At 50.1% G+C, this 24887-nt stretch overlaps 1 protein-coding gene across 1 annotated transcript in view; it reads left to right on the forward strand.

Annotated features, from left to right (window-relative positions):
* The window catches only part of PLOD1 (procollagen-lysine,2-oxoglutarate 5-dioxygenase 1), a 35330-nt gene that overhangs the window by 4277 nt on the left and 6166 nt on the right, over positions 1-24887 (forward strand). Inside the window, exons 2-14 of the mRNA XM_059913328.1 lie at positions 2397-2488; positions 12261-12394; positions 12843-13006; positions 14153-14265; positions 16130-16193; positions 17835-17932; positions 18796-18897; positions 19472-19603; positions 21085-21206; positions 22914-23018; positions 23444-23569; positions 23879-24020; positions 24630-24743. Of these exons, the coding sequence (XP_059769311.1) occupies positions 2397-2488; positions 12261-12394; positions 12843-13006; positions 14153-14265; positions 16130-16193; positions 17835-17932; positions 18796-18897; positions 19472-19603; positions 21085-21206; positions 22914-23018; positions 23444-23569; positions 23879-24020; positions 24630-24743 (1508 nt within the window). The remainder of the gene's footprint in view (positions 1-2396; positions 2489-12260; positions 12395-12842; positions 13007-14152; positions 14266-16129; positions 16194-17834; positions 17933-18795; positions 18898-19471; positions 19604-21084; positions 21207-22913; positions 23019-23443; positions 23570-23878; positions 24021-24629; positions 24744-24887) is intronic.

Genomic DNA, 24887 nt, shown 5'->3' on the forward strand with positions numbered 1-24887 from the left:
AGGGAAATGTAGGACAAATCCAGACTCCTGGGTCCATCTCAGATCTCTGGTCCTGGGGCCCAAGAGTGTGGATTTCACAACCTCCCTTGTGATGCTGATATGCAGGCAGGTTTGGGGCCCTCTGCGCTGGGGGATTTTGTGGGGTCCTTGGCTAGGAGAGTGGGCGTTGTGTTGCCCAAGGAACCCAGGATTTGTTAAGGCGCCATTGCAAGCACCTGGCAGGAAAACTGAGCGGAGACAGGCTGGGCAGGAGGAAGGGGGCGTGTGGGGAGGGTCCAGCACGGCCTGAGCTGGTTAGTCTCATTAGACAGATGGAGACGGACGCCTGGCCACGTCTCAGGCCTGAGCGGTGCGTGCAGAGGTTAAGAGAGGGGATTCTGGGTCCAGGTATCTGTGTCCAAATCATGGTGCTGCCACTTCATGGCTCCCTTGGGCAGGTTACCGTGTCTGAGTCTTGGGTTCCTCACTTCCCCTCCCCCACTTCCTGACTTCAGGAGCCCTGGTCCAATGGAGAATCCAGAATTTCACATAGATACACACGCTGGCTTTTTCCATCCATGAAATGTGACACTCTTCCTGTCCCCAGCAGCCCCTGTTGTCGACAAGAGGGCCTCAGAGCTGGGGCTCTGGCTCTCCTTGCCTGAGGGCAGACTTAACCATCCTGGCAGGAGTTGGGGGGAGCCCTTCCCCAAGTGTGAGCAGCACCCCTCTTTCCTGGACCCCAGGGTCAGATGGTGAGGCCTCCCCTCTCCACATCTGCCTAGTGAATCCACCCGCTTCTGCCCCAGGTCTCTGGACCCACCCACAGCGGATTCTTGCCAATCCTGGCTGGGCCACCTGGCACCAACCCCTTGCTCTGGGACCAGCAGCCTGCCCCTCGGCTCAGCCAGCTCTGTCAGGCTGGACTCCTTTGTTCTTTTACCCCAGGCTCCTCCTGACTTCCTGGGGAGGTCGAGGTGGGAGGGCCTTACCTGCCTGTGCTGGCCTGGCCACTTGGTGAGTCTGTTCACCCAGAAAAGTGTTAAGACCTGGACCCCAGGGAAGTAAGGCTCACCCAGTGAAACAATGATGGGCGCTGCAAAGTGGGGTCCTGCCCTCTGCCCAGAGAGAGGTCAGGAGAAATCCAAGAAGGCTTCATAGAGCTGGTGGCAGGGAAGAAGTGTCACTGGCCCTGGGACCTGGAGGAAGGTTAGAGAAAGAGCAGAGAGAGGGAGCCCTGGCAGGAGGGAGGAGCCCAGCCAGGAGGAGGGCCCACTCAATGGAGGGAATGAGTGTGTCACCAGGCCAATCAATGGGGGCCTTGAATGCCAGAGCAAGGCGTTTGCCTCTCAGTAATAAGCACCAATAATAGCTTAGTGTGTGCCAGCATCCCAACAAGGATTTTACAGGCCTGATCTCATTTAATTAGTCCAGCAGCCCTGGGAAGTAGGTACTACTACTATCCCTATTTTACAAGGGGGAAACCAGCTCAGAAGGGTCAAGGACTTGCCCAAGGTCACACAGTTGGTGAGGAGCAGAGCTAGGAGCCTAACCAGGCCAGCTACAGGGAATTTTTTTTTTTCCTCTCCTGTGCAGCGTGGCTTGTGGGATCTCAGGTCCCCGACCAGGGATTGAACCAGGGCCTCAGCAGTGAAAGCCCGAAATCCTAACCACTAGGCCGCCAGGGGACTCCCAGAGCCTTCACTTCTCATAGAACACAGCCTCAAAGTATGGTCTGGGAGGGGCTTCTTCAGGGCTCCCAGAGATGGCATCTGGGAGTGTTTCCAGCAAGTTCTGTTGCAGAGGCGAAGCCACACTACAGAGCTCAGAGAGGTCCCTCGTTAAAAAGGTAGCATAGCCGCTCTGGCCAAAGGCCAGGATTTCAAGTCAGTTTCCACTGCAGGCCAGCTCTTATTGGTTCTCACAGTGTTGGGAGAATCCAAGGCCAAGTGAGGCTCAGCAAGAAAGTCTGTTGGGATTGATTAGCAATGTCTGCCCTGAGTGCAGGCATGGAGAGCTGTGATTGTTGCCAGGCTAATGTCTGATATTGGCCAGAGAGGTCCTCCTGTTGTTCAGCATTCAGAGCGAATCCCTTCCTCTGCTCCTAAATCCAGAGAGACCCAGTCTCACAATGCGAGGTGCAGACACCTCTGCTCTGGGTACTTCCTGCCACATTGGTCAGTTACCAGATGAATGGAGCCCTGAAGGAGAATTGGGAGACGCAGGTTATGTCCCAGGTCTGTCATTAACCAGCTGAGTGATCTTAGGTGTGTCTCTTCCTACCTGGGCCCTGGGCCCTTGTCTATAATGGGTTGACATGAAGATACATCCTGTGGGATTTGACACATCCCGCTGGGCACGGTCATCCACTCCTGCTGTCACCTCTCTTCATCCTTCATTCTCTTCTCTATCCCTAGACAACCTTTTGGTCCTCACAGTGGCCACAAAGGAGACCGAGGGGTTCCGACGCTTCAAGCGCTCAGCCCAGTTCTTCAGCTACAAGATCCAGGTAAGGGGCTCCCCAGGTGGGTCAGAGATAGCCGATGGGTGGTGGGAGAGTCCAGGAGCTGGATGTCTGCCTTTCCCAGACTGACTTGGGCCCAAAGGGAAATCTTCTGGAAAAGTAAGATGGGAAGAACATAAGCAAAGTCTAGGAGGTGCTGGAGATAGAGGGTGTGTGGAAGGTGAGACTCGAGAGGTATGTGGGAGTGCTCATGTTAGTGCATAAGGCTCACCGGGGGACCTGTGGCTAGTTTAGAGAGTAGGGCCTGGGGATCAGCATTTCCACAAGGCCTCCCAGGTGATTTGGGGATGCCCTCATCTGGATATCTTACCTGTATAAACACTGCTGTAAAGAAACACAAGCTAACGCCATGTCCATCAGTGGCATGGATTTCATGTCCTGTGCTTGCAGTCTGTGGGGCTGAGCCCTGCAGGGAGAGATTTCTCCATTTCACTGAGTGTGCTGAGTGCCTCCTTGTGTCAGGTACCGTGGTTGGCACTGGGGACAGAATGATGGACGAGACAGACCAGGGCCCTGCCTACACAGCTTGCAGTCTAGTGGCTTTAAGCCAGAAAGAAAGTGTATTAGTTTGTGGCTTCCCTGGTGGCGCAGTGGTTAAGAATTCGCCTGCCAATGTACGGGACAGGGGTTCGAGCCCTAGTCCAGGAAGATCCCACATGTCGCGGAGCGACTAAGCCCGTGCGCCACAACTACTGGAGCCTGTGCACCTAGAGCCCATGCTTCGCAACAAGAGAAGCCACTGCAATGAGAAGCCCGCGCACCGCAATGAAGAGTAGCCCCCGCTCGCCACAACTAGAGAAAGCCCGTGCGCAGGAACAAAGACCCAACGCAGCCAAAAATAAATAAATTAATGCCGCAGACCGGCTGCAGAAAGCTAGAAGTTCCTGGCGGTGAGGGGTAAGGAACTGAAAAGCACCAGTATGGGGTCAGAAGGGCCAAGACAACTGATGGTTGCAAGGCAAGTTTATTCAAAGAGCATGAATGTATATATAGGTTCAGCACAGAACGAACACTAGGCAACAAATCAGTAAACCTTGTATTTCCACATAATTCTGTCACCACTATCTATGCGCCACTATCTATGCGCCACTATCTATGCGCCACTATCTATGCGCCACTATCTATGCGCCACTATCTATGCGCCACTATCTATGCGCCACTATCTATGCGCCACTATCTATGCGCCACTATCTATGCGCCACTATCTATGCGCCACTATCTATGCGTCAGCATGCCTTATGGGCCGTTCTTTGGAGATACAGACTTCCCCCTCAGGGCAGCACGTCCTTCTTCTGGGGAACAACCAGGGGCTCTTAGATCCAGAGCAGGCACCTGGAACGAAACTGGCCGCAAGCCATTTTCCTTTTTTACGCTCAATACCGCAGCGTCAGGAGTGCATACCAAGAAAGAGACAAGCAGTTCTCCGGAAAGCAGAAAGCTGAATAAGCTTACAGCTTGGGGGCCACCACATTTCCCCCTTTTTTATTATTTTTTAAAGCTTGATAATGTAGTTTTAAGCCATGAACATCCTGACGCAAGACAGCGAAGGGCCCCATTACAAATCTAACAACACAAGGTAATAAACCGATCACCAATAAAAGTAGTACACCAATTGATATCAGGCCTGAGAGCCCTCCATGAATCCATTGTATCGGATTTAGCCCTTGTAGTTGATCTAATAATCCTTGAATCAAATTCTGGGGTCCATCTTCGTCCAGGTGGGCCTCTTGAATAGCTTGTATTTCGGCATTTAACTTTTGAATATCAAGGCTAATGTGTCCATCAGTCCATACACTTAATATATGCATTTTTACTTTTTCCCAATCCCATTGTGAATCATTATGTAAATGTTGAGTTACACAAATCCAGGTATATTTGGCATGACAAATCAAACGCATTTTTAATTTTAAAGCCATAACTTGATCCCCTATTCCTATTAGAACATTTTTTAATTCATCTACTTCCGTTTTTAGTTGGGTATCAATATGACTTTGTAGGGCTAATGCTACACTAATATTTTTAGATAACTGATTAACATAATGAGCCTGGTGAATAGTTTGTGAAAGAGCAATCCCAGCAGTGGCCGCAGTAGCAGTTAAAGCTGCTAAGGCTAGGATTGCACATATTAGAACACCTATAAATCTCTTTGGTCGTTTTAATGCTTCAGTCAATTCCAGCCAGGCTTGCATGCCAGTGTTATGATACCATGGTTCAGACAAATTAACAGGTAACATTATATAAGAAGGTTGCTTCATAATCATAACAGATGTAGATCCTTTAACGGGCAAAACACAACTACTAAAGATACAATTAACACAAGTAATATTATAACCTATAGGATTCATAGTGTTTTTTACAATTAAATCTCCAATCAATAAAGCATAAGGAGGAGCGACGCAAGTAATCACCGGTCTATAAGAAAAGGATAAGGCAAGTTTCCAGAATTCCCATTGCTTGTAAAAAACAAGGCTGTTATTATTAACGGGGACAGAAGAAACTAGTATGGTGCCATTATCATAATCTAAAGTACACCAGACAGAGGCTTTAGTCCATGTATCATTACAAACAGGAAAATCAAACTGCGGGAATTCAGAAGCCATAAAAGCAGGAAATTGTAGTCCTGTGACAGTCTTTACGACCGTAATTTGATGTCCAGCTAATAACGTCCCTTGATTACCTATGGTAGTTTCAATACACAAATAATGTCCAGTATCTTCAATCCTCAAGCGATATATGCATAGAGAATGATCCAACGAAGTATTAGAAGCAAGCTTAGTTACTCTAGCATTCATGTGAATGGGAACGTTATCCTTATACCAAAATACAAAGGTGGATAAATCTTCTCGTCTAGGAACAGTCTGTTTGCAAGGAAGACAAATATTAGATCCCACAGCTTTATAATTTTTACGTAAATGAGTAAAAAATTGAGAATTTACAGTGGTTTGGTAAGAAATAGCATGTTCTAAAGCAACAGCCTTAACACAACCAGAATTGGTACTCATAGGACTTAAACAAACAGGGGGAGTATTAAACCAATTAGAGTAGTTAACAGAAGTATTAGTAATAGGCAAATTTCCTAGCACTCTTCCAAAAGTAGAATCATTATAGAAAATTGGAAGGTCAGCTTCAGACCATGTAACAGGTTGTAATAAAGGAGGATCGGGTACATAAGCCCAATAAGATTTAGCCTCTATAGGTGGGGCTGCCAATACAGCTATCATGGCTAAAAAAAAGGTAAGAGGAGAGCGAGGATGAGCACGCTCCTCCATAATCCTACGTGCTTGAAATACTAAACATTGCAATTGATACCAAGTAATTTGATTTCGATCTCCCCTCGCCTTCCTGACAAGTTGTCTCCTACTCCGTCGCCGCATTCTTCTCGTCCGCCGGGGGAACCGGTTGGGGTGTGCTGTGGTCGATTGCGAGAGCCTCAGGCGACGCATTCTTCGAGTCAGGGTGTTTATTGGTGATGGCATGATAATGTCGAACCAAGTGCTCCGGGAGCCACCGAGGAGAGTCTGCCTCCCTAGGGAAAACACAAACATGGCCTCGGCCCCATACTAAAACAGGGTCTGGTCCATGCCAAAGGTTAGTCATGGGATCTTTCCATTTAACAAGCGCTTTTTCAGGAGGGGTTCCAGAAAGACCTGTAAACAATCGTTCATAAGGCGTGTGACTAAATGCATCTAAAGTTAAAAAATTTAAATAAAGCATGATTAAGCATAATCTGAGGAGATCTATCATATTCCCCCTTTTTTATTTTTTGTAATGTAATTTTTAATTGTTGGTTGGCACGTTCTACAATACCTTGACCCTGAGGATTGTAGGGAATGCCTGTTTTATGTGAAATATGGAAAGTTGCACAAAAATTGGCAAAAGCTTTACTTGTATATCCTGGAGCATTATCTGTTTTTAAAGCTTTAGGAATTCCCATAGATGCAAAACAATGAAATAAATGAATAATTACATATTTAGTAGATTCCCCAGCCAAAGGCGTAGCACATATAAAATTAGAGTAAGTATCAACAGTTACATGAACAAATTGTAATTTACCAAAAGAGGGAATATGAGTAACATCCATTTGCCAAAGATGATGAGGGAGTAAACCCCGAGGATTGACTCCAAATTGTGGAACAGGAAGGTGGGGTAAACATTTAGAGCAGGACTTAACAATGTATCGGGCTGTTTCTCTAGAAATAGAGAATTGTTTTTGAAGCATAGCAGCAGATTGATGATGTAAATTATGTGATTGAGTAGCAAGATCCTGAGGTTGAGATAAACTTAAGGCTATAATCTTTGTATTTTCGTCAGCCAATTGATTTCCCAAAGACAATGGGCCAGGGAGACCTGAATGGGCTCGAATATGTAATATGGCTACAGGAAAGTTATGCTGACGAATAATCTTTTGTAGTTGAAAGAAAGTCTGAAACAATTGAGAATCAACAGTATTGCCAATTATAGCAGTTTCTATGTTACGCAAAATAGTAACCAAATAATGGCTATCTGTATAGAGATTAAAAGAACAATGTGAAAAGATTTGAAAAGCCAAGGAAATCGCATGTAATTTAACTCGTTGGGCAGAGGTATGATCTGTTTGTTCTTTATGAAGTAAGTCATCAGAAATAACCACAGCGATGCCATTGGCAGAACCATCAGTAAAAACATTTGGGGCATTGAGAATAGGAGTTGAACAGATAGTTTTAGGAAAAATAAATAGATGTTGAGTAGCAAAATGAAGGAGCTTATTAGAAGGATAATGATTATCAATAATTCCTGAATATCCAGCAAAAGCAAGAGCCCAAAAATCAGAGACAAATAATAGCCAAGAATATTGATAAGTAGTATAAGGTATAATAATAGAATTTGGTTCATATCCTACCAACTGAATATTTCTTCTACGACCCAATTGAACAAGGGTTGCTATTAACTCATAATAAGGTGTAATGACTTTATTAGGCGTATTTTTCATATGAATCCATTCAAGAATTCCTGTTTCTTGCCATAATAAGGCGGTAGGGGTATGTGACGTAGCACAGATTATTAATAGTATAGGTAAAGAAGGCTCAATTCTAGTTAGCTGAGCAGATTGTATTGCTTTGTTTACAAGCTTGAGTGCTTGTTGAGCTTCAGAAGTTAAAATACGAGGGGAAGAAGGATCAGGACTTCCCTTTAGGATATTAAAAAGAGGCTGTAATTGACCCGTAGTTAATTTTAAAGAAGGTCGCAGCCAATTAATATCTCCTAATAACTTTTGAAAATCATTTAAAGTTTTAAGAACGTCAGTCCGTATCCCTATCTTCTGAGGTGTAATATTATAATTTGTGATATACTTACCAAGATATGAGAAAGGTGGGTTCATCTGTACTTTGTCAGCAGCAATGACTAGTCCTGATCGTGACAAATGACTTTGAAGGGAATTATAAACCTTAAGTAAAATATGTTTATCAGAATAAGCAAGTAATAAGTCATCCATATAATGAATAAAATATATCTGAGGGAACTGTTTACGAACAGGGGCAATAACTTGAGCTACAAACTGTTGACATAAAGTAGGACTATTAGCCATACCCTGAGGCAGCATTTTCCATTGATAACGTTGCATAGGTTCTATAAAATTTAAAGAGGGTAAGCTAAAAGCAAATCGCAACTTATCAGCCGGAAATAGAGGAATAGTAAAAAAGCAATCCTTAAGATCAATAATAATAATCATATAATTTTTAGGTATGGCTGCAGGAGAAGGCAAACCTGGTTGCAGAGCTCCCATAATTACCATAGTTTGATTAACAGCACGTAAATCTTGCAATAAACGATATTTTCCCGATTTTTTCTTTATAACAAATATAAGAGTATTCCAAGGGCTATTAGACTTTTCTAGTCTGCCCAAAGCAAGCTGTTCATTAATTATATTATGAGCCGCCATTAATTTCTCCTTAGAAAGGGGCCATTGGTCCACCCAGACAGGATTATCAGAAATCCAAGTTATAGGGTCAGCATGTGGTGGAGGAGAATCCAAGGCCCCTAGAAAAAACCAAAGCCTGTTTTATCCCGTTTATTATCAGTCTGTAAGGGTAGTTTATTTCCCTGTTGATTTTTTCCCAAACCATTCCTAGGATCATACCCTTGATTTAACAATATATTAGTTACAGTAGGGTTGGGACTAAGCAATAGGATTCCCATTTGTTGTAATATATCTCTTCCCCAAAGGTTAACTGGCAATCCAGGCAATACGTAGGGTTTGAATATTCCTTGATTACCTTCAGCATCCTGCCAATGTAGGTATTGCGAACTTTGTTGTGGAGAATTAGATTGGCCAATACCTTGCAACTGTATAATGGTTTGGTGCACGGGCCAATTTTTTGGCCAATGTATAAACGAAATAACAGAAACATCAGCACCAGTATCTAATAACCCAGAAAAAGGCCTTCCATTTATTTTTAATACCAATTGTGGTCTTTCCCTACCAATTTGTTGAATCCAGTAAACTGCATCAGAGGAACCGAAAGCCCCAGTTCCTCTTTTGTTATATTGTAAAATTTTTCCTTCTGGTATGAATGGAATTAATAGAAGCTGAGCTATTCGCATACCGGGCGTGATAAGAAAAGATCCTTTTGATGTTTGAACCATAACCTTTAATTCCCCTTCATAATCAGCATCAATCACCCCAGGAATAATAGTTAAGCCTTTCATAGACATACTACTTCTTCCAAGGATTATACCAACCGTTCCCTGGGGTAAAGGCCCAAAAGTTCCCGTAGGAAGGGCTTGGGGTCCCATATCCGAGGTTAATAAGAATTGGGTGGAGGCACAGAGGTCCAGTCCTGCACTATTTGGCGTGGCCCTTTGAAGGGAGGAGATTCCATTCCCTGAGGAACAAAGGTCTGAGCTGGAGGCGGTAGAGAAGGTTGTGAGGGGATTATTGACATTGCTCCAATTGTTTGATGGGGCCGGAGCAGGCCCCTCCGGAAGTTTCCCGACAAGGGAGTTCCATCTTTATGAGTCACTGATCGACATTCTTTAGCCCAATGCCGTCCTCTTTGGCATCGGGGACAAATTGTGGGAGGAGGAGATTTACCTTGAGGCACAGAATTTACGATAGGCATATTAGGAGTATCAGCAGTACAATTTTTTGCAAAATGACCTGGCTTCCCACATTTAAAACAGTTTTTACTTTTAGCATTTGGCCCAAATCCTGCCTTAGTTAGGGCTGCAGCTATAGCTGCTCCCTGTAAGTAAGATGATCCAATATCAGAACAAACTCGAATATAATCCTCTAAATTTCCTTTCCTTTTCCATGGACGTATAGCTGCTTGACAAATATTATTAGCATTTTCGAAAGCCAATTGTTTGACGATAATTGCTCCAGAAGGACCATCAGATATAATTCTATTAACAGCCTGTAATAATCTAGCCACAAAATCAGCATAAGGTTCATCTGCCCCTTGCCTTATTTTAGCAAGGTCTTCAGTCCTAGTGGAGGCAGGTAAATGTTTCCATGCATGTAGAGCTATATGATTGATCTGAGCATAAGCCACAAAAGGGAAAGCTAATTGATCCTGTAATAACTGATGTTGTCCTTCCCCAATCAACATCTCATAATTTACTAGCACATTATGTGCAGTATTTCTTTCAGCTTGTTCAGCAGCCTTTTCATAATATTCTGATTTCCAAAGTAAATAGTCGCCACCAGTGAGACAAGCACGAGCAATAGATTTCCAGTCTGCTGGAGGCAATGCTTCTGTTGCAATAGTATCCAACATAGTAATAGTGAAAGGGGCTATAGGCCCATATTGTGCACAGGCTGCTTTTAAATCTTTCAAAACCTTAAAGGAGAGAGGCTGATATTCCCGATTATTTTGTTGTGGATTTTGAGGATTGGGTCGTTCCACCACCGGACAGCAGAATAAAGGATCCTCCCCTCTATTAAGAGCTCCCCGTACTGCTTGTTGTAAAGGACTAAGCTTAGGAGGGATAGGGACAGAGACATGTAATTGCTGTAACCGCGGAAGAATATTTTCATCAGGATATTTTTCAGCCTCATATTTGGCTTCTTCACCCGCTAAATCAAAAGAAAAGTCATCATCATCAAGTGAATTAACACTCTTTATCCTCGGTGGCAACGGAGGAGCAGTAGCTACTGCAGCAATATGTTCTACAGATTTAGCTGTTAATTTTGGAACTGAATCATAAATTGGATTAAAACAATCTCTTATTAAATTCCACAAGCTAAAAATGGAAACTGAAACAGAAGATGGTCCATGAGCTTCATGATATTTAGATAACTCATCTCCTACATGAGTCCAAATTGCTAAGTCCACTGATCCTCCTTCAGGGAACCAAGGACAAGCATCATATACTAATTGCAAAAATTCCAGAAGTTGTGAGGTAGTTACCTTAGTTCCACGGGCTTTTAACATTGAAAGCAAAACCTGAGCAAATAAATCACGCTCCTTAGAGCCCTTTTGTCCCATTTTATTTTACTTCTGACTCTCGAGTTACCGTCCTAAAAACGAAATTATTTCTTGTGGCCACACTATCTCACTCGAGAGTTCTACTTACCTGAAATCTTCCGAAATGCCTCACGCACTCAGGTCCCTGTTCGGGCGCCACTTGCCGCAGACCGGCTGCAGAAAGCTAGAAGTTCCTGGCGGTGAGGGGTAAGGAACTGAAAAGCACCAGTATGGGGTCAGAAGGGCCAAGACAACTGATGGTTGCAAGGCAAGTTTATTCAAAGAGCATGAATGTATATATAGGTTCAGCACAGAACGAACACTAGGCAACAAATCAGTAAACCTTGTATTTCCACATAATTCTGTCGCCATTATCTATGCGCCACTATCTATGCGCCACTATCTATGCATCACTATCTATGCATCACTATCTATGCGCCACTATCTATGGGTCAGCATGCCTTATGGGCCGTTCTTTGGAGATACAGACTTCCCCCTCAGGGCAGCACGTCCTTCTTCTGGGGAACAACCAGGGGCTCTTAGATCCAGAGCAGGCACCTGGAACGAAACTGGCCGCAAGCCATTTTCCTTTTTTACGCTCAATACCGCAGTGTCAGGAGTGCATACCAAGAAAGAGACAAGCAGTTCTCCGGAAAGCAGAAAGCTGAATAAGCTTACAGCTTGGGGGCCACCACAAATTAAATAAATAAAATTTTAAAAATTCATTATAAGAAAGTGTATTAGTTTACGTAAATGGGGCTTGAGGCAGAGGGTTGCTTCAGGCATAGCTGGATCTAGGAGTTCAAGCAGCATGGTAAGGGCCTTGTCTTTCCATCTTCAGGCCCTGTTTGTTTTCATTTGCAGACATGCTCTCTCTACATGGTGGCAGGACGACCACCAGCCATAGACCCACATGCCCCAGCTTCACAACCTCAGCAGAACAAGACAACCTTTCCTTACCTTTAACAGAACAGTCCCAGGGAAGACTCTGATAGGCCCTACTTGGGTTACATGCTCAAACTCGTGGCTCTGGGAGAGATGGGAGACTCTGATTGGCCCTACTTGGGTTGCATGCTCAAACTCGTGGCTCTGGGAGAGATGGGAGACTCTGATTGGCCAGCCATGGTCACATGACCACACCAGGAGCCTGCTCAGCCACACATATGTCTTAGAATGGTTTCCCACGGAGAAGGGAGGAGGTGCTGGACACAGACAGAAGCAAAGATGTGCACTGCCCAGGTGGGGTTGGAAATTGAGCTGGCCAGATTTTTCTTTACCAAAAGCTCATGTTAAGGGGCCTTTCTCTGCAGGCGCTGGGGCTGGGGGAGGACTGGCACGGGGAGAAGGAGATGTCGGCAGGTGGAGGGCTGAAGGTTCGACTACTGAAGAAAGCCCTGGAGAAGCACGCAGACAAGGAGGACCTGGTCATTCTCTTCACAGACAGGTAGGCAGCTGAGAGGTAGAAGAATATTCTAGAATGAGGCCCTGCCAGGACATCAGGGATGAGGGGGGGTTACTCTAGCTAAGGTTGCCTGCAGTTTTAAGGGGTCTATGAACCCCAGAAAAGACCCATGTCCATTCTTGGTGAAAAGATGGGTGGGGGGACCTGCCCAGGTATGGTGAGCTATGCTTTGAGTGTGAGATGGGCACAGATTATGGGGACCACGTCTCTGCCCAGGAAGGGGGTGGAAACGTGGTGGGCAGGGGCAAAGGCAACAGGGCAGATCCATTTCCCAGATGTGGCCTGGGGCTGGCGTGGGAGGAGGGGGAGAGCCTTGATCCCTGGTCTCCTCCTGCCTGTACCCTCCTGAGCCCCTGCCTCCCTCTCCCCCGCCCCTTCTCCTCCCTGTTCACCTTTGCCCTGCCCTGCCTTCTCCCGGCTCTGGCCACAGCTACGACGTGCTGTTTGCCTCGGGGCCCCGAGAGCTCCTGAAGAAGTTCCGGCAGGCCAGGAGCCAGGTGGTCTTCTCTGCCGAGGAGCTCATCTACCCAGACCGCAGGCTGGAGGCCAAGTACCCGGTGGTATCTGACGGCAAGAGGTTCCTGGGCTCTGGAGGTGAGGAGCCCGGGTGCGGAGTGTGTGGCAGGCTGGGCAGGCTCCAGAGGGGCCCATCTGCTGCCTGGGTGAGGACCCCCCCTGGCTTGACATCCCATGCGGATGGCTCACACGTCCTGAATGCAGAATGTCCTCAGTAGAACTCCTGATTTTTTAACTCTTAAATCAGCTTCTCTGCAATCTTCCTTGTCTCATTCAATAGCCCCCCATCTGCACAGGGCAAAACAAGGAGTCACCCCTGATTCCTCCCTTGCCTTCCCGCACCGTAGTCCATCAGCAGGTCACATCACTCCCAATTCAAAAGATCTCTGGAATCTGCCCTCTCATGTCCACGCCCCTTGCCGCTGCCTCATGGGGCCCCTGGCATAGGCAGTAGTCTCCTAACTGCTCTGCCAGCCTCCACCCTCGCCCCTTGCAGTCCATTCTCCACCCAGCAGCCAGATGCGAGTCTACACACATCACTCAGTGACTTCCTACTGCACGGAGAATAAAATCCGTATTTTATTCTGGATTCCTCTGTCCAGCCACGGAAGGGGGATCCGCCCCCAGGGACCACGTTTCCCCATCGACCAGGAGAGTTAGCACAGTCCAGATGGCCTGGCCCTGGCCCAGGGGTAGAGGTGTCCCCTGGGGCAGGGCCCTCCCTGGCTGCCCACCTTCTCCTTTTTCTCTTCCCTTCTCACCAGTCTGCACTGTAGCCTGGGGGCTGTGTGGGCCTTACCCTCTAAGCCCTCCTGTACCTTGTGACCTTGGCTCAGCCTCTGCCCTTCTCTGGGTCAAGTTTCTCAGATAACTGTAGAAAAGGGGCTCCAAGCCTAGGCCCCACCAGCCCTGCTCTCCTGGGCTTCTGGTCTAATTCATTTATTCACCACCTGTGTGGTGCCCAGGACCTGAGCTGGTGCAGCTTAATGGACAGCACTGATTTTTCTCTCTGGGCTCAGTGGGAACTTGTCACCAAGTGGCATTAACTGGCAGGCTGTTTCCAACCTGTAGACATCACCTCTTCTTAATCCAGGAGGGCTTCTGAGAGGAGGCAGGGCTTATGGGTAAGGAAGTGGGAGGTGGATGAGAGGGGAGGCTGGGAAGAGGCCCCTGGCTTAGAGGCCGGAAGCTAAGTGTCTGTCTCTGTGTGTCCCCCACCCCCAGGCTTCATCGGTTATGCCCCCAACCTCAGCAAACTGGTGGCCGAGTGGGAGGGTCAAGACAGTGACAGTGACCAGCTCTTTTACACCAAGATCTTCTTGGACCCGGAGAAGAGGGTAAGAGGCAGTGGGTGGGACTGTGGGATCTTGACGCTGGATTCCCCCAGACCAGGCTGCACTGGGAGCGGTGCCTGCCCCCGAGGCCTGACCCACTGGGTTGGGCATTGACACTCCATTTATCTATTCTTCGATTCACTCATTTATTCAGCAGGTATTTATTGAGGGCCTGTGGTGTGTGAGACACTGTCAGGTGTAGGGCAGGGATATGGCAATGAAGAAGACAGCTGGGGTCTCTGCCCTCTTGGACCTTCAAGCTGGGGACACAAGGAATTTACAGCCTCGTGTCAGGTGGTGAGGATGGTCATGAAAGGAACTGACAGGCTGAGCTGCCCCTGCCCAACCCTACCTGGAGGGTTTCTAGGGGGCTGATGTGATCTTGGCTGGACCTGGGCCCTAGAAGCTAGGCCTCTCAGCCTGTCTCAAGGCAGGGATCATTGGGGAATTCCCTGGTGGTCCAGTGGTTAGGACTCTGTGCTTTCATTGCCGAGGGTGCGGGTTCAATCCCTGGTTGGGGAACTAAGATCGCTCAAACCACGTGGCAAGGCCAAAAAAAAAAAACACAGAGATCATTGAGGGGAATGGAGGCAGTAGAACTGGGCCAGTGTAGCCCCAAAGCCAGCCAGTGTCCTCTGGGCAGGCAGGAAATTTAGGGAGCCCTTGAGGGGGGTCAGTATTCCTGGATTCTTCCCTGCTTACCCCCGCCCAACCCCTGTTTATTCTGTGCTGCGTGACATAGGGTAACTCACTTTCCCTCTCTGGGCCTCGATTTTTGTTATCCGTGAAATAATGAAATGAAGCAATTGGACTTGTGCAGTGGAAACTATGAACTTGATCTTTAGTTAGCTCAGTCCTTCCTCCTCCTTCCCCTTTGCCTCCAGTGACATTGCTAGCAGAAGCCCATGGTCAAAAATAAAACAGTGGAGCTGTTCTCTGTGGGATGAGGGCTGAGCCTAGAGTGTCACTTGGCCTGGCCTAGGGCTCCATGAGACACAGTCAGATCTCGAAGAGGCAGCGTTATGCAGTGAACGTGGACCTCAGGGCCAGGCTGCCAGGCTCAGATGCCAGCTTAGCCAGTTACTAAGTGTGTGACCTTGAGCAAGTTATCCAACCTCTCTGTGCCTTGTTTGTTTGGTTTTTTAAAAAATTTTATTTATTTATTTACTTATTTGGCTGCGTTGGGTCTTCGCTGCTGCACACGAGCTTTCTCTAGTTGCGGCGAGCGGGGGCTACTCTTCATTGTGGTGCGCAGGCTTCTCATTGCCGTGGCTTCTCTTATTGTGGAGCACGGGCTCTAGGCACGCGGGCTCCAGTAGTTGTGGCTCTTGGGCTCGAGAGCGCAGGCTCAGTCGTTGTGGCGCACGGGCTTAGTTGCTCCGCGGCATGTGGGATCTTCCCAGAGCGTGGCTCAAACCCGTGTCCCCTGCATTGGCAGGCGGATTCTTAACCACTGTGCCACTAGGGAAGTCCGTGTGCCTTGTTTTTAAATCTATAAGGGTGTTGTGTGGATTAACTTAATGTACATATAATACTTAGGATGTGATTGGCACATAGTAAAGTGCTAAACAAGCATTTGTTATTACTGTGGTTGTTGTTGTAGTTGAACCAGCTGTTTCCTTAGATTCCTTCCAGTTCTGAGGGTCCCTGGTTCTCTGTGAATAGAGCCACTAGACTAGTAGATCCCAGGGGCTTGGCCACTGGCTGGCCTTCCCAGGGCTCCCAGCTGCCCTGATGTGACAGGGCAAAGTGGGTGTGGGGAAGGAAGTGGCAGAAGTGGGAGGACAGACTCCCCACACTGGGTGATGGAGCCTTGTCCTCTGCCAGGGCCTGTCCCTGCTGCAGCCTGGTGCCCTCTTTCCTGCAGGAGGGGATCAATATCACCCTGGACCACCGTTGCCGTATCTTCCAGAATCTGGATGGAGCCTTGGGTGAGCAGCCCCGATGGGGAGGGGGATCCTGAGAGGAGTGGTAAGGAGATGAGGGTTCCAGGCAGGACCTGAGCCGAGGAGGTTCCTCTTGGGTTGTTGTGCTGGGATGTCACCCACCTCATCCCCAGGTCCCCAGAGAGCACCTGGATGTCCTCTGGGGGCAGAGCTGTGTCTCTCTGGGGTGGAGAAAGGAGGGCTAGGAGGTCATTCCAGAGAGCCTGCCGGACACCAAGGCTCAGCCTGGGAGGAGCTGGGTGATGCACTCAGCGGGTACCTGATCCCTGCCCTGCATACCTGGTCTTTAGAGGTGAGCCTGCTTCACCTCCTTCCCCTGCCCTCCCACCTCCCTCGTGAAGACTTCCTGGGCTGGGGGCGGGGAGTTGATGGATGACTTCGGAAGCAGAGAGGCCACTTGGCCCTTGAAACCACAAATGCTCTTGGCCTGGTCCTGTCGGTGGCTGGTGATGACATTGCTTTGGCACTATCTTTTTTTTTTTTTTTTACAGTTTTATAGCTACTTTATTTATTTATTTATTTATTCTTCGCTGTGTTGGGTCTTCGGTTCGTGCGAGGGCTTTCTCCAGTTACGGCAAGCGGGGGCCACTCTTCATCGCGGTGCGCGGGCCTTTCACTATCACGGCCCCTTCCGTTGCGGGGCACAGGCTCCAGACGCGCAGGCTCGGCAGCTGTGGCTCACGGGCCCAGTTGCTCCGCGGCATGTGGGATCCTCCCAGACCAGGGCTCGAACCCGTGTCCCCTGCATTAGCAGGCAGACTCCCAACCACTGCGCCACCAGGGAAGCCCTTTGGCACTATCTTGATGGGTGACCTCAGGCAAGACACACACACGTACCCCTCGGGCCTCAGTTTTCCCATGCTTAGAAAAGAGAATTTGGACCAGATCATTGATTGGTGATTTAATGGGATAAATGGACCCCTTTGAGAATCTGAGGAGAGCTCCAGCTCCCCTCCCAGGGAGGTGCAGAAGCATTGCGCGCTTTGGCCTGTGGGTTCTGGGAGTTTGTGAACCTAGGTTAAGAAGCTGGGTCCAGACCACCTCTTAGGTGGATCAGGAGCTTGCACAGAGGGGCTCCCATCACATGATCACCTGCCACAAAAGGCCTCCCAGCCCGGCATCTTCTCAGGCCTCTGGGAAAAGGACCTTTTCTAACTAACTGTCAGGCAAGGCAGCGTCCTACCCGCTGTCTTACGTGCAGACTGACCAGGTCAGAGCTTGGGTATTGGGACCCTACTGCAGGGGCTTTCTCCACCGGGACAGGATCTGTCCCTGCCCGACCCAGGCCTCCCTGCTGGTTGAACTGCACCTGGAGCTGGGATGTTTCAGGTCTTTGCTTGCTCCCATCCGCTGCTTCCGGCTCTAATAAGTAATCACAACAAACAGCAGGGGTTGCCATGGGTTCCATGCTTACCACGTGCCAGGCGTGGTGCTAAGTACTCGCAGGACACGGAATCCTCCCACTCTAACCCCCATTTTACAGATGAGGAAACTGAGGCTCAGAGAGGTGAAGTGACTAGCCCAGGGCCTCACTGGGGGAGACTTCGGATTCTAGCCCAGCCTGTCAGCCCTGGAGCTTGGCCTGTGGGCCTGATGCTGGACAGTTCTCTGCTTTCTGCCCCCCAGATGAGGTGGTGCTCAAGTTTGAAATGGGCCAAGTGAGAGCAAGGAACCTGGCTTACGACACCCTCCCAGTCCTGATTCATGGCAATGGGCCTACCAAGGTAGGGAGGGGCCCCAGCTCCCGGGGGAGAGTGGGATGAGGGTCCAGAATCCCAATTGTACTCCCACTGTGACACCACCGCTTCTCCTTGGGGTCAGGGCCACCCACCTGGGACCCACTTATCGCCTCTGACCTCACATCTGAGTGCAGTGTGGTGCCTTCTCTCCTTACTGTGGTGGTTGGTGGTGCCCTGTCCATCTCTGCTGGACCACAAAGGAGGCTCCTGTCCCTATCCAGACCCAGACTGGGCTGCCCTCAGTCATCTGTACTCTGCCACTCCCGGGCAGGCTTGTTTCTACATTCAACAAACATCGATTGAATGTTTGTACCAGGGCATGAGGCCTCGCCAGCCCTGAACAGGACAGACTGTTCCCTGTGCTCCCAGAGCTACAGAAGGGGCGGCGGAGCAGGCCAGACCCAACTGGCCCCTGGGGAACGGGCCCCTGGATCACAGCACATTTCTTGGAGTGTGGTCCTTGACCACCCTCGTCAGAATCATGTGGACGGAGGGGAAGGAGAGGGTGTTAAAATGCAGATTTCCTGATGCCACCCAAGAGCTGCTCATTTGGAATGTCTGCAGGGGTGGGGCTCAGGAATCTGCATTTTACAAGCTCCCAGGAGATCCAAAGATGAAGAAGCACCAGAGTGCTGAGTCCTCCCTCGGCCCTCCCTCAGAGCAGCTTTGGTGATCTCCAGGGGGACGGACATGCTCTCCAAGTCCCACCCCAAATAAAGCCACATTCCTGGCCCCTTAGGGGAGGCTGGGGTGCAGGCCCACAAGGGGCCCAGGGAGATGTGACTTGTTGGTTGGGGGGCGGGGTGGGGGCTGAGTCTGTTTCCTCTCAGACCCCCGTCTCCCCACAGCTGCAGCTGAACTACCTGGGCAACTACATCCCACGCTTCTGGACCTTTGAGACGGGATGTGCTGTGTGTGATGAGGGCCTGCGCAGCCTCAAGGGCATCGGGGTGAGGCTGCTGGACCCCGGGGTTCCGTCCCTCGGGGAGGGGAGGATGGTGGATTCTGGAGACTCTGTTGTCTTTGGTGGGAGGTAGAGGGGTCACCTCCCTGTCTGGGGTTCCATCCTCCTCCTCCTCACCCACACACCTCCTCCTGGAAACCTTCTCAGACTACATGCTCCAGCTTCCCCCAGATGCCTGCGTTCCGGTTTCTTCTGCCTGGTCCTTCAGGTGCTCCTGCAGCCTTCTCCCCATCCCACGAAACTTACTCCTCATTTAAGGCCCACTTCAGACCCCATGCCAGCCAAGCTCTCCCGACGGCGTGCCGTCAACCCGTCCTCGCTCCAAGTCTGGGCTCACGCTGCTCTCGTCCCCGGCAGGGACAGCCTCCTGCTGCTTCCCTGCCGGTCCCGGCCTCTGCCATCTGCACATCCTGCTAGGAGCGCCCCGGCCCAGGCCCCTTTCCTGCTAAGTCCGCAAGCGTCTGCCTGTGGCTCCAGATCCCTCAGGCCATCCTCGGGGCTCAGCGATGGCGCAGTGGCTGAACATCGCCGGATTCTTGTGCCACCCTCTCCCCATGCAGGATGAAGCTCTGCCCACGGTCCTGGTTGGCGTGTTCATCGAACAGCCCACGCCGTTCCTGTCCCTGTTCTTCCAGCGGCTCCTGCGCCTCCACTACCCCCGGAAACGGCTGCGGCTTTTCATTCACAGCCATGTGAGTAGCAGGCACTTGGTGGGGTCGCCGTGTGGCTTGGGTCAAGGGCTCAGCCTCACGAGACGCCCTGAGACCTCTGAGGAAGTGACTGAACCAGGGTTGTCTGTGCCAAACGGAAGTGGGCAGTGGGCTGTATCCCCAGTCGCTGGGTTGACTCTGGAGTCAGACTGGCCGGGTTTGAACCCCAACATCACTGCTTATATTAGCTGTGTGACCTTGGGCATGTTATTCAACCTCTCTGGGCTTCAGTTTTCTCATCTCTTAGGTCTATTAGATAGGCATAATGTTAGTGCAGCCCACGGAGAATTGCTGCAAGGGTTAAACAAGTTGCACGGTAGGTGCTCTCAGCTGATGTCATTGTCATTGTTTCCCTTCCTGCTCCAGGCTGTCTTTCCTGATTTGATCTGGTGATAGTCAAATTGGTTTTCATTCTTTGAGTACCTTCTGAGGAATCGGGGAGGGCCTGGAGGCCTGCTACTTTGTGGCTAGCAGGACTAGCTCCCTCCCTTGCCTGCCTCTCCTTCCCAGCCAGTTAAAGTCCCACCTCTCAGCTTTTGCTGAGAGAAGCCAAATACGCTCTCCAAATTCTACCTGCTGTTAAGGCTCCTTGTCTTCCCTAGAGTCTTCTCAGCTGCCCCGTCTAGGGTCACCCCTTTCCGAGACCTCTCGGCCCTGACTGTCTGCACCCCACCCCCAGGGACCTGTGGTCCCCCACTCAGCTCAGCTCTGAGTGGGTCACAGACATTCATTCAACTGTGCCACCTGGAAACAGGAGGAGGGTGTAGGCCCTGCCCTGGGGAGGCTCCCAGCTTCCCTGGAGACATCAAACCTCACACGCATGAACTGTGACTTTGTATAGGAAAAGAGAACTGTTCCAGGCAGTCTTTGAGGACCTACTTTGTGCTCTGACTTGTTGACTCCTTGCAGTGACCCCGTGAGGGAGGCATGATCGCCCTCCCATTTTACAAAGGAGGAAACTGAAGCTGAGACGGGTGAAGTGACTTGTCCAAGTTCATGCAGCTAATCAGAGCAGAGCTGGACTTCTCTCTGAACCCTGGGTTTGTTTTTAAACACCCTGCTCTTTCCACTTCCCGGTGCAGGGGCTCCAGGTATAAACTGTTTTTCAAAGTGCACTTTGAAGATCGCCTGGAGCGTTTTAGAGCAAAGCAGACCCCAGGGCCACACCCTGGACCAGCAGAATCAACGACTATGGCTGTGCGGCTTGTGGGGTGAGGGGCACTGTCCTGGTGACAGAGGCTCTTAAGAGGCCTGTGGGCCTGGCCTGGTCAGAGGAGGATGGTCAAAGGATGGGCCAGGAAGGGCACTCCGGGCAGAAGGTCTGGCGCGGGCAGAGTTCTGGGGCTAGGAAAGCAGATGGCCAGGGATGTTCCAGGCATGACGGAGAAAAGCCTGCAGTAGCAGAAGGTGCTGTGGTCCCTGGGGTGAAGCCTCATCCTCACCCTCCATCCCCTCACCCCCAGGAGAAGCAACATAAGACTCAGGTGGAGCAGTTCCTGGCAGAGCATGGCAGCGAGTACCAGTCTGTGAAACTGCTGGGCCCCGAGGTGCGGGTGGCGAACGCGGACGCCAGGAACATGGGCGTGTGAGTTGGGGGTCACGGCAGAGGGGCTGCAGTATCAGGAGCACCAGGCGGGGAGACGGGGTCAGAAGGCTGTGTGGTCTCCAGCAAGTCCTGCCCTTCTCTGGGCCTCAGTGTTCCCATCTCTCAAATGGGGAAATAGTTGAGCCAACCTCGGTGCTCCTGGGAAGGGCTGAGCACTGTCATTTGGATTCAGGAAGCAAATGAGAGAAAGGGGAAGGACTGGAGGGCCAGAGTAGATAAATGCTGACAATTAGAGAAACAATCTCTGATTTTTTTTTCCTTTATCATTAAAACAAACAAGTAATTTGTGTTGACTATAAAAGAATTAGAAAATCCAGATCCGAGACTGGCAAATTTTTTATAAAGGACTAGCTAGTAAATCTGTGTAAATTGGCTTTGTGGGCTCTGCCATGACCACTCAGCCCGGCTATTGGAGCACGATTGAGCGTGGCAGTGCTCCAATAACATTTTATTTATCAACACTGAAATTAGAATTTCATACGATTTTCACGTGACTTCTTTTGATTTTTGTTTTCCCCAACCATTTAAAAATGTAAAATTGTTCTTACAGACTTGTGGGATGGGATGGGGAAGAATGGATTGGGAGTTTGGGATTAGCAGATGCAAGCTATTATCTATAAGATGGATAAACAACAAGGTCCTACTGTATAGCACAGGGAACTATATTCAATATCCTGCGATAAACCATAATGGAAAAGAATATGAAAAAGAATGTGTGTGTGTATGTATATATATGTATAACTGAATCACTTTGCTGTATAGCAGAAATTAACACAACATTGTAAATCAACTATACTTCAATAAAATAAATTTTAAAAAAACAACAAACCGTTCTTAGCTCATGAGCTAACCAGGCAGTGGTCTAGATTTGGACTGTGGCCCGTAGTTTGCTGAGCCCGGCACCAGATAAACAAAAAGAACATAGTTTTTTTTTTTTTTTAATTTAACTATTGTTGACTTACAATATTGTGTTAATTTCAGGTGTACAGCTTCAGATTCTTTTCCATTATAGGTTATTATAAGATAGAGAATATCGTTCTCTGTGCTGGACAGTAAATCCTTGTTGTTTATTTTATATGTAGTGGTTTGTATCTGTTAATCCCATACTCCTAATCTATCTCTCCCCCTCCCTTTCCCCTTTGGTAACCATAAGTTTGTTTTCTATGTCTGTGAGTCTATTTCTGTTTTGTAAATAAGTTGGTTTGTATTATTTTTTTAGAATCCACGCATAAGTGATATCTTATCACATTTGTCTTTCTCTGTCTGACTTACTTTACTTAGTATGAGATTTTTAAGATTTTGGGTACAAGTTGCCAAACTATCCTCCAGAAAGGCAGAACCGGTTTACCCATAGCCCCGGGCAGTGTAGGCACCTGTCTGTGGGCCTGCTCTCGCCAGTAGCAAGGTTTTCAGGGCACTAGACACCACTTGCCAGGCTCCGGGCCTTGTCTTGACAGCTCCGTAGCCCAGGGGTTGGGCCTCGGAGTTGGGAGGGACCTGGAGGTGGCTGGTCCCAGCCTGCAGCAGGGCCGGCCTGAGCTCCCTAAAGACCCTTGGCTGGTACCTGGTGATCGCAGATATGGGCAATGGTTGGGGACTGCAGCCTCGGGGTAGCTCTGGGATCCTGGGTGGGGAGGCTGGCGCCAGAACCCTGTCCCCGCTGACCCTGTGTCCCCCTCCCTGCAGGGACTTGTGCCGGCAGGACCGTGGCTGCACCTACTACTTCAGCGTGGATGCCGATGTGGCCCTGACCGAGCCCAAAACCCTGCAGCTGCTAATCGAGCAGAACAAGTGAGGCTTGCGTGGGCTGTGCCTGCTGGAAAAGCAGGCCCTCGGAGCCAGGGCTCACGATGCCCCTGGGCCTGGGCCTGGGGTGGGAGCCCCTCCCCTGCCTTTCTCCTCCTCCCCCGCCTTGGCCTCACCTATGACCGCGGGCTTTTCCCAGCCTGGCTACCTTGGTCTAGGATGTTCCCCACCTCCCGGCTACAAGACCCCAGCCTCACCCCCCGACTCCCATCCCCGCAACCCCCCACCCCAGCCTTTCCTGGCTGCCCTGTGGGAGGGAGCTGGCACCAGATGGGCCAGACCCAGCTCCAGGCCCTACCCTAGGGAGGTGCTTGCAGGGTGAAGGCACTCTCCCTCCCCTTCCTCATACCTGGGTCTGCCCCAACCTCCCCGTGGCAGAGGGACTCCCTCTGAGGTGCTTCCTTCCCCAGGAATGTCATCGCCCCGTTGATGACCCGCCACGGGAGGCTGTGGTCGAACTTCTGGGGGACACTGAGTGCAGACGGCTACTACGCCCGCTCCGAGGACTACGTGGACATTGTGCAGGGGCGGCGTGTGTGAGTACCTGCAGGGTGGGGGGCACCCTCATCTGTCTCCCTCTTAGCCTCACAGCACTGCCCTCCCCAGTATTCCTGTCCTGCTGCTCTCAAATTCCTGTTTAACTGAAGAAAGGAAGACTGCAGTCAGACACACAGAAGGACTTCCTGATAGTTATCCTGGGCCCATGTGCCCAGGGTAGGGGAATCAAATCACCACCATCGTGCCCTCCCAGACTGTGACTTCCCCTTTCCTCCTCCCCCTGACCCCCAGACTATGACCCCTCGCCATCGCCTGTGGCCCCCTCCATCTTCCTTTCTTTCCCTTAGCGGCGTCTGGAACGTGCCCTACATCTCAAACATCTACCTGATCAAGGGCAGTGCCCTGCGGGCTGAGCTGCAGGAGATGGACCTATTCCACCACAGCAAGCTGGACCCGGACATGGCCTTCTGTGCCAATATCCGGCAGCAGGTTAGCCCGGGCTGGGCGGTCAGAAGAGGCCCTGTTGACCGGGATGATGGACCACCTTGTCACCGTAGGCCCTGCAGCTTCTGAGATCCCAGCAGGGCTGCTTCAAGGCTGCCAGGCCCTGGTGGGGACACTTGGGGCCCCGGGCATGAGGGCTGGTCCTCGGGATCTGCAGGATCATTTTTTCACACCACCTCTTTTATTTACGTTTTCGACAGAGCCTAAAGAAAACTTTCTACCTAAAACTTTCCACCTTTACTCCAAGTAATGTGCCCGAGATGCCCTTACCCTATCCCCGTGCCCCACGCAATATTATTTTGTGGTTATTTTTAAAACTGTGATGGCAGGGTAATGTTTCCCCTGTGCCCACAACTAACTCCAGGATCAGAACACCATCCTTTTCTTTTGCACATTCATTCTTTCATTCCTGTTCAGTCCTCCAGGAAGTCTTCCTTGATTGCATCCCCAGTGTCAGGCCTCATCCAGGCACTGGGGAGATGGGGTGAACTCAAATTTGGTGGGCAGAGGAGGCTGCAGTCATGCCCCCCACCCTGCCCCTGGGGACGTGCAGGGGAGGGGGAGGGTGTCTTCCATCCGGCCCGTTCTCCCCAGGATGTGTTCCTGTTCCTGACCAACCGGCACGCCTTCGGCCACCTGCTGTCCCTGGACAGCTACCAAACCACCCACCTCCATAACGACCTCTGGGAGGTGTTCAGCAACCCCGAGGTGAGGCCCTTCGTGGGTGGGCAGGGGTGGGAGCGGAGGGGACCCCAGTGATCCTGTGGCCTGAGGAGCCTCCCTCTCACAGCCCGACCTTGGCTGGGACCCCAAGCCACCCCTACCCCCACTGCCTCCCTCTGCCCCAGGGGG

Source organism: Balaenoptera ricei, chromosome 1 (genome assembly GCF_028023285.1).
Source record: "Balaenoptera ricei isolate mBalRic1 chromosome 1, mBalRic1.hap2, whole genome shotgun sequence".
NCBI classification, from domain to species: domain Eukaryota; kingdom Metazoa; phylum Chordata; class Mammalia; order Artiodactyla; family Balaenopteridae; genus Balaenoptera; species Balaenoptera ricei.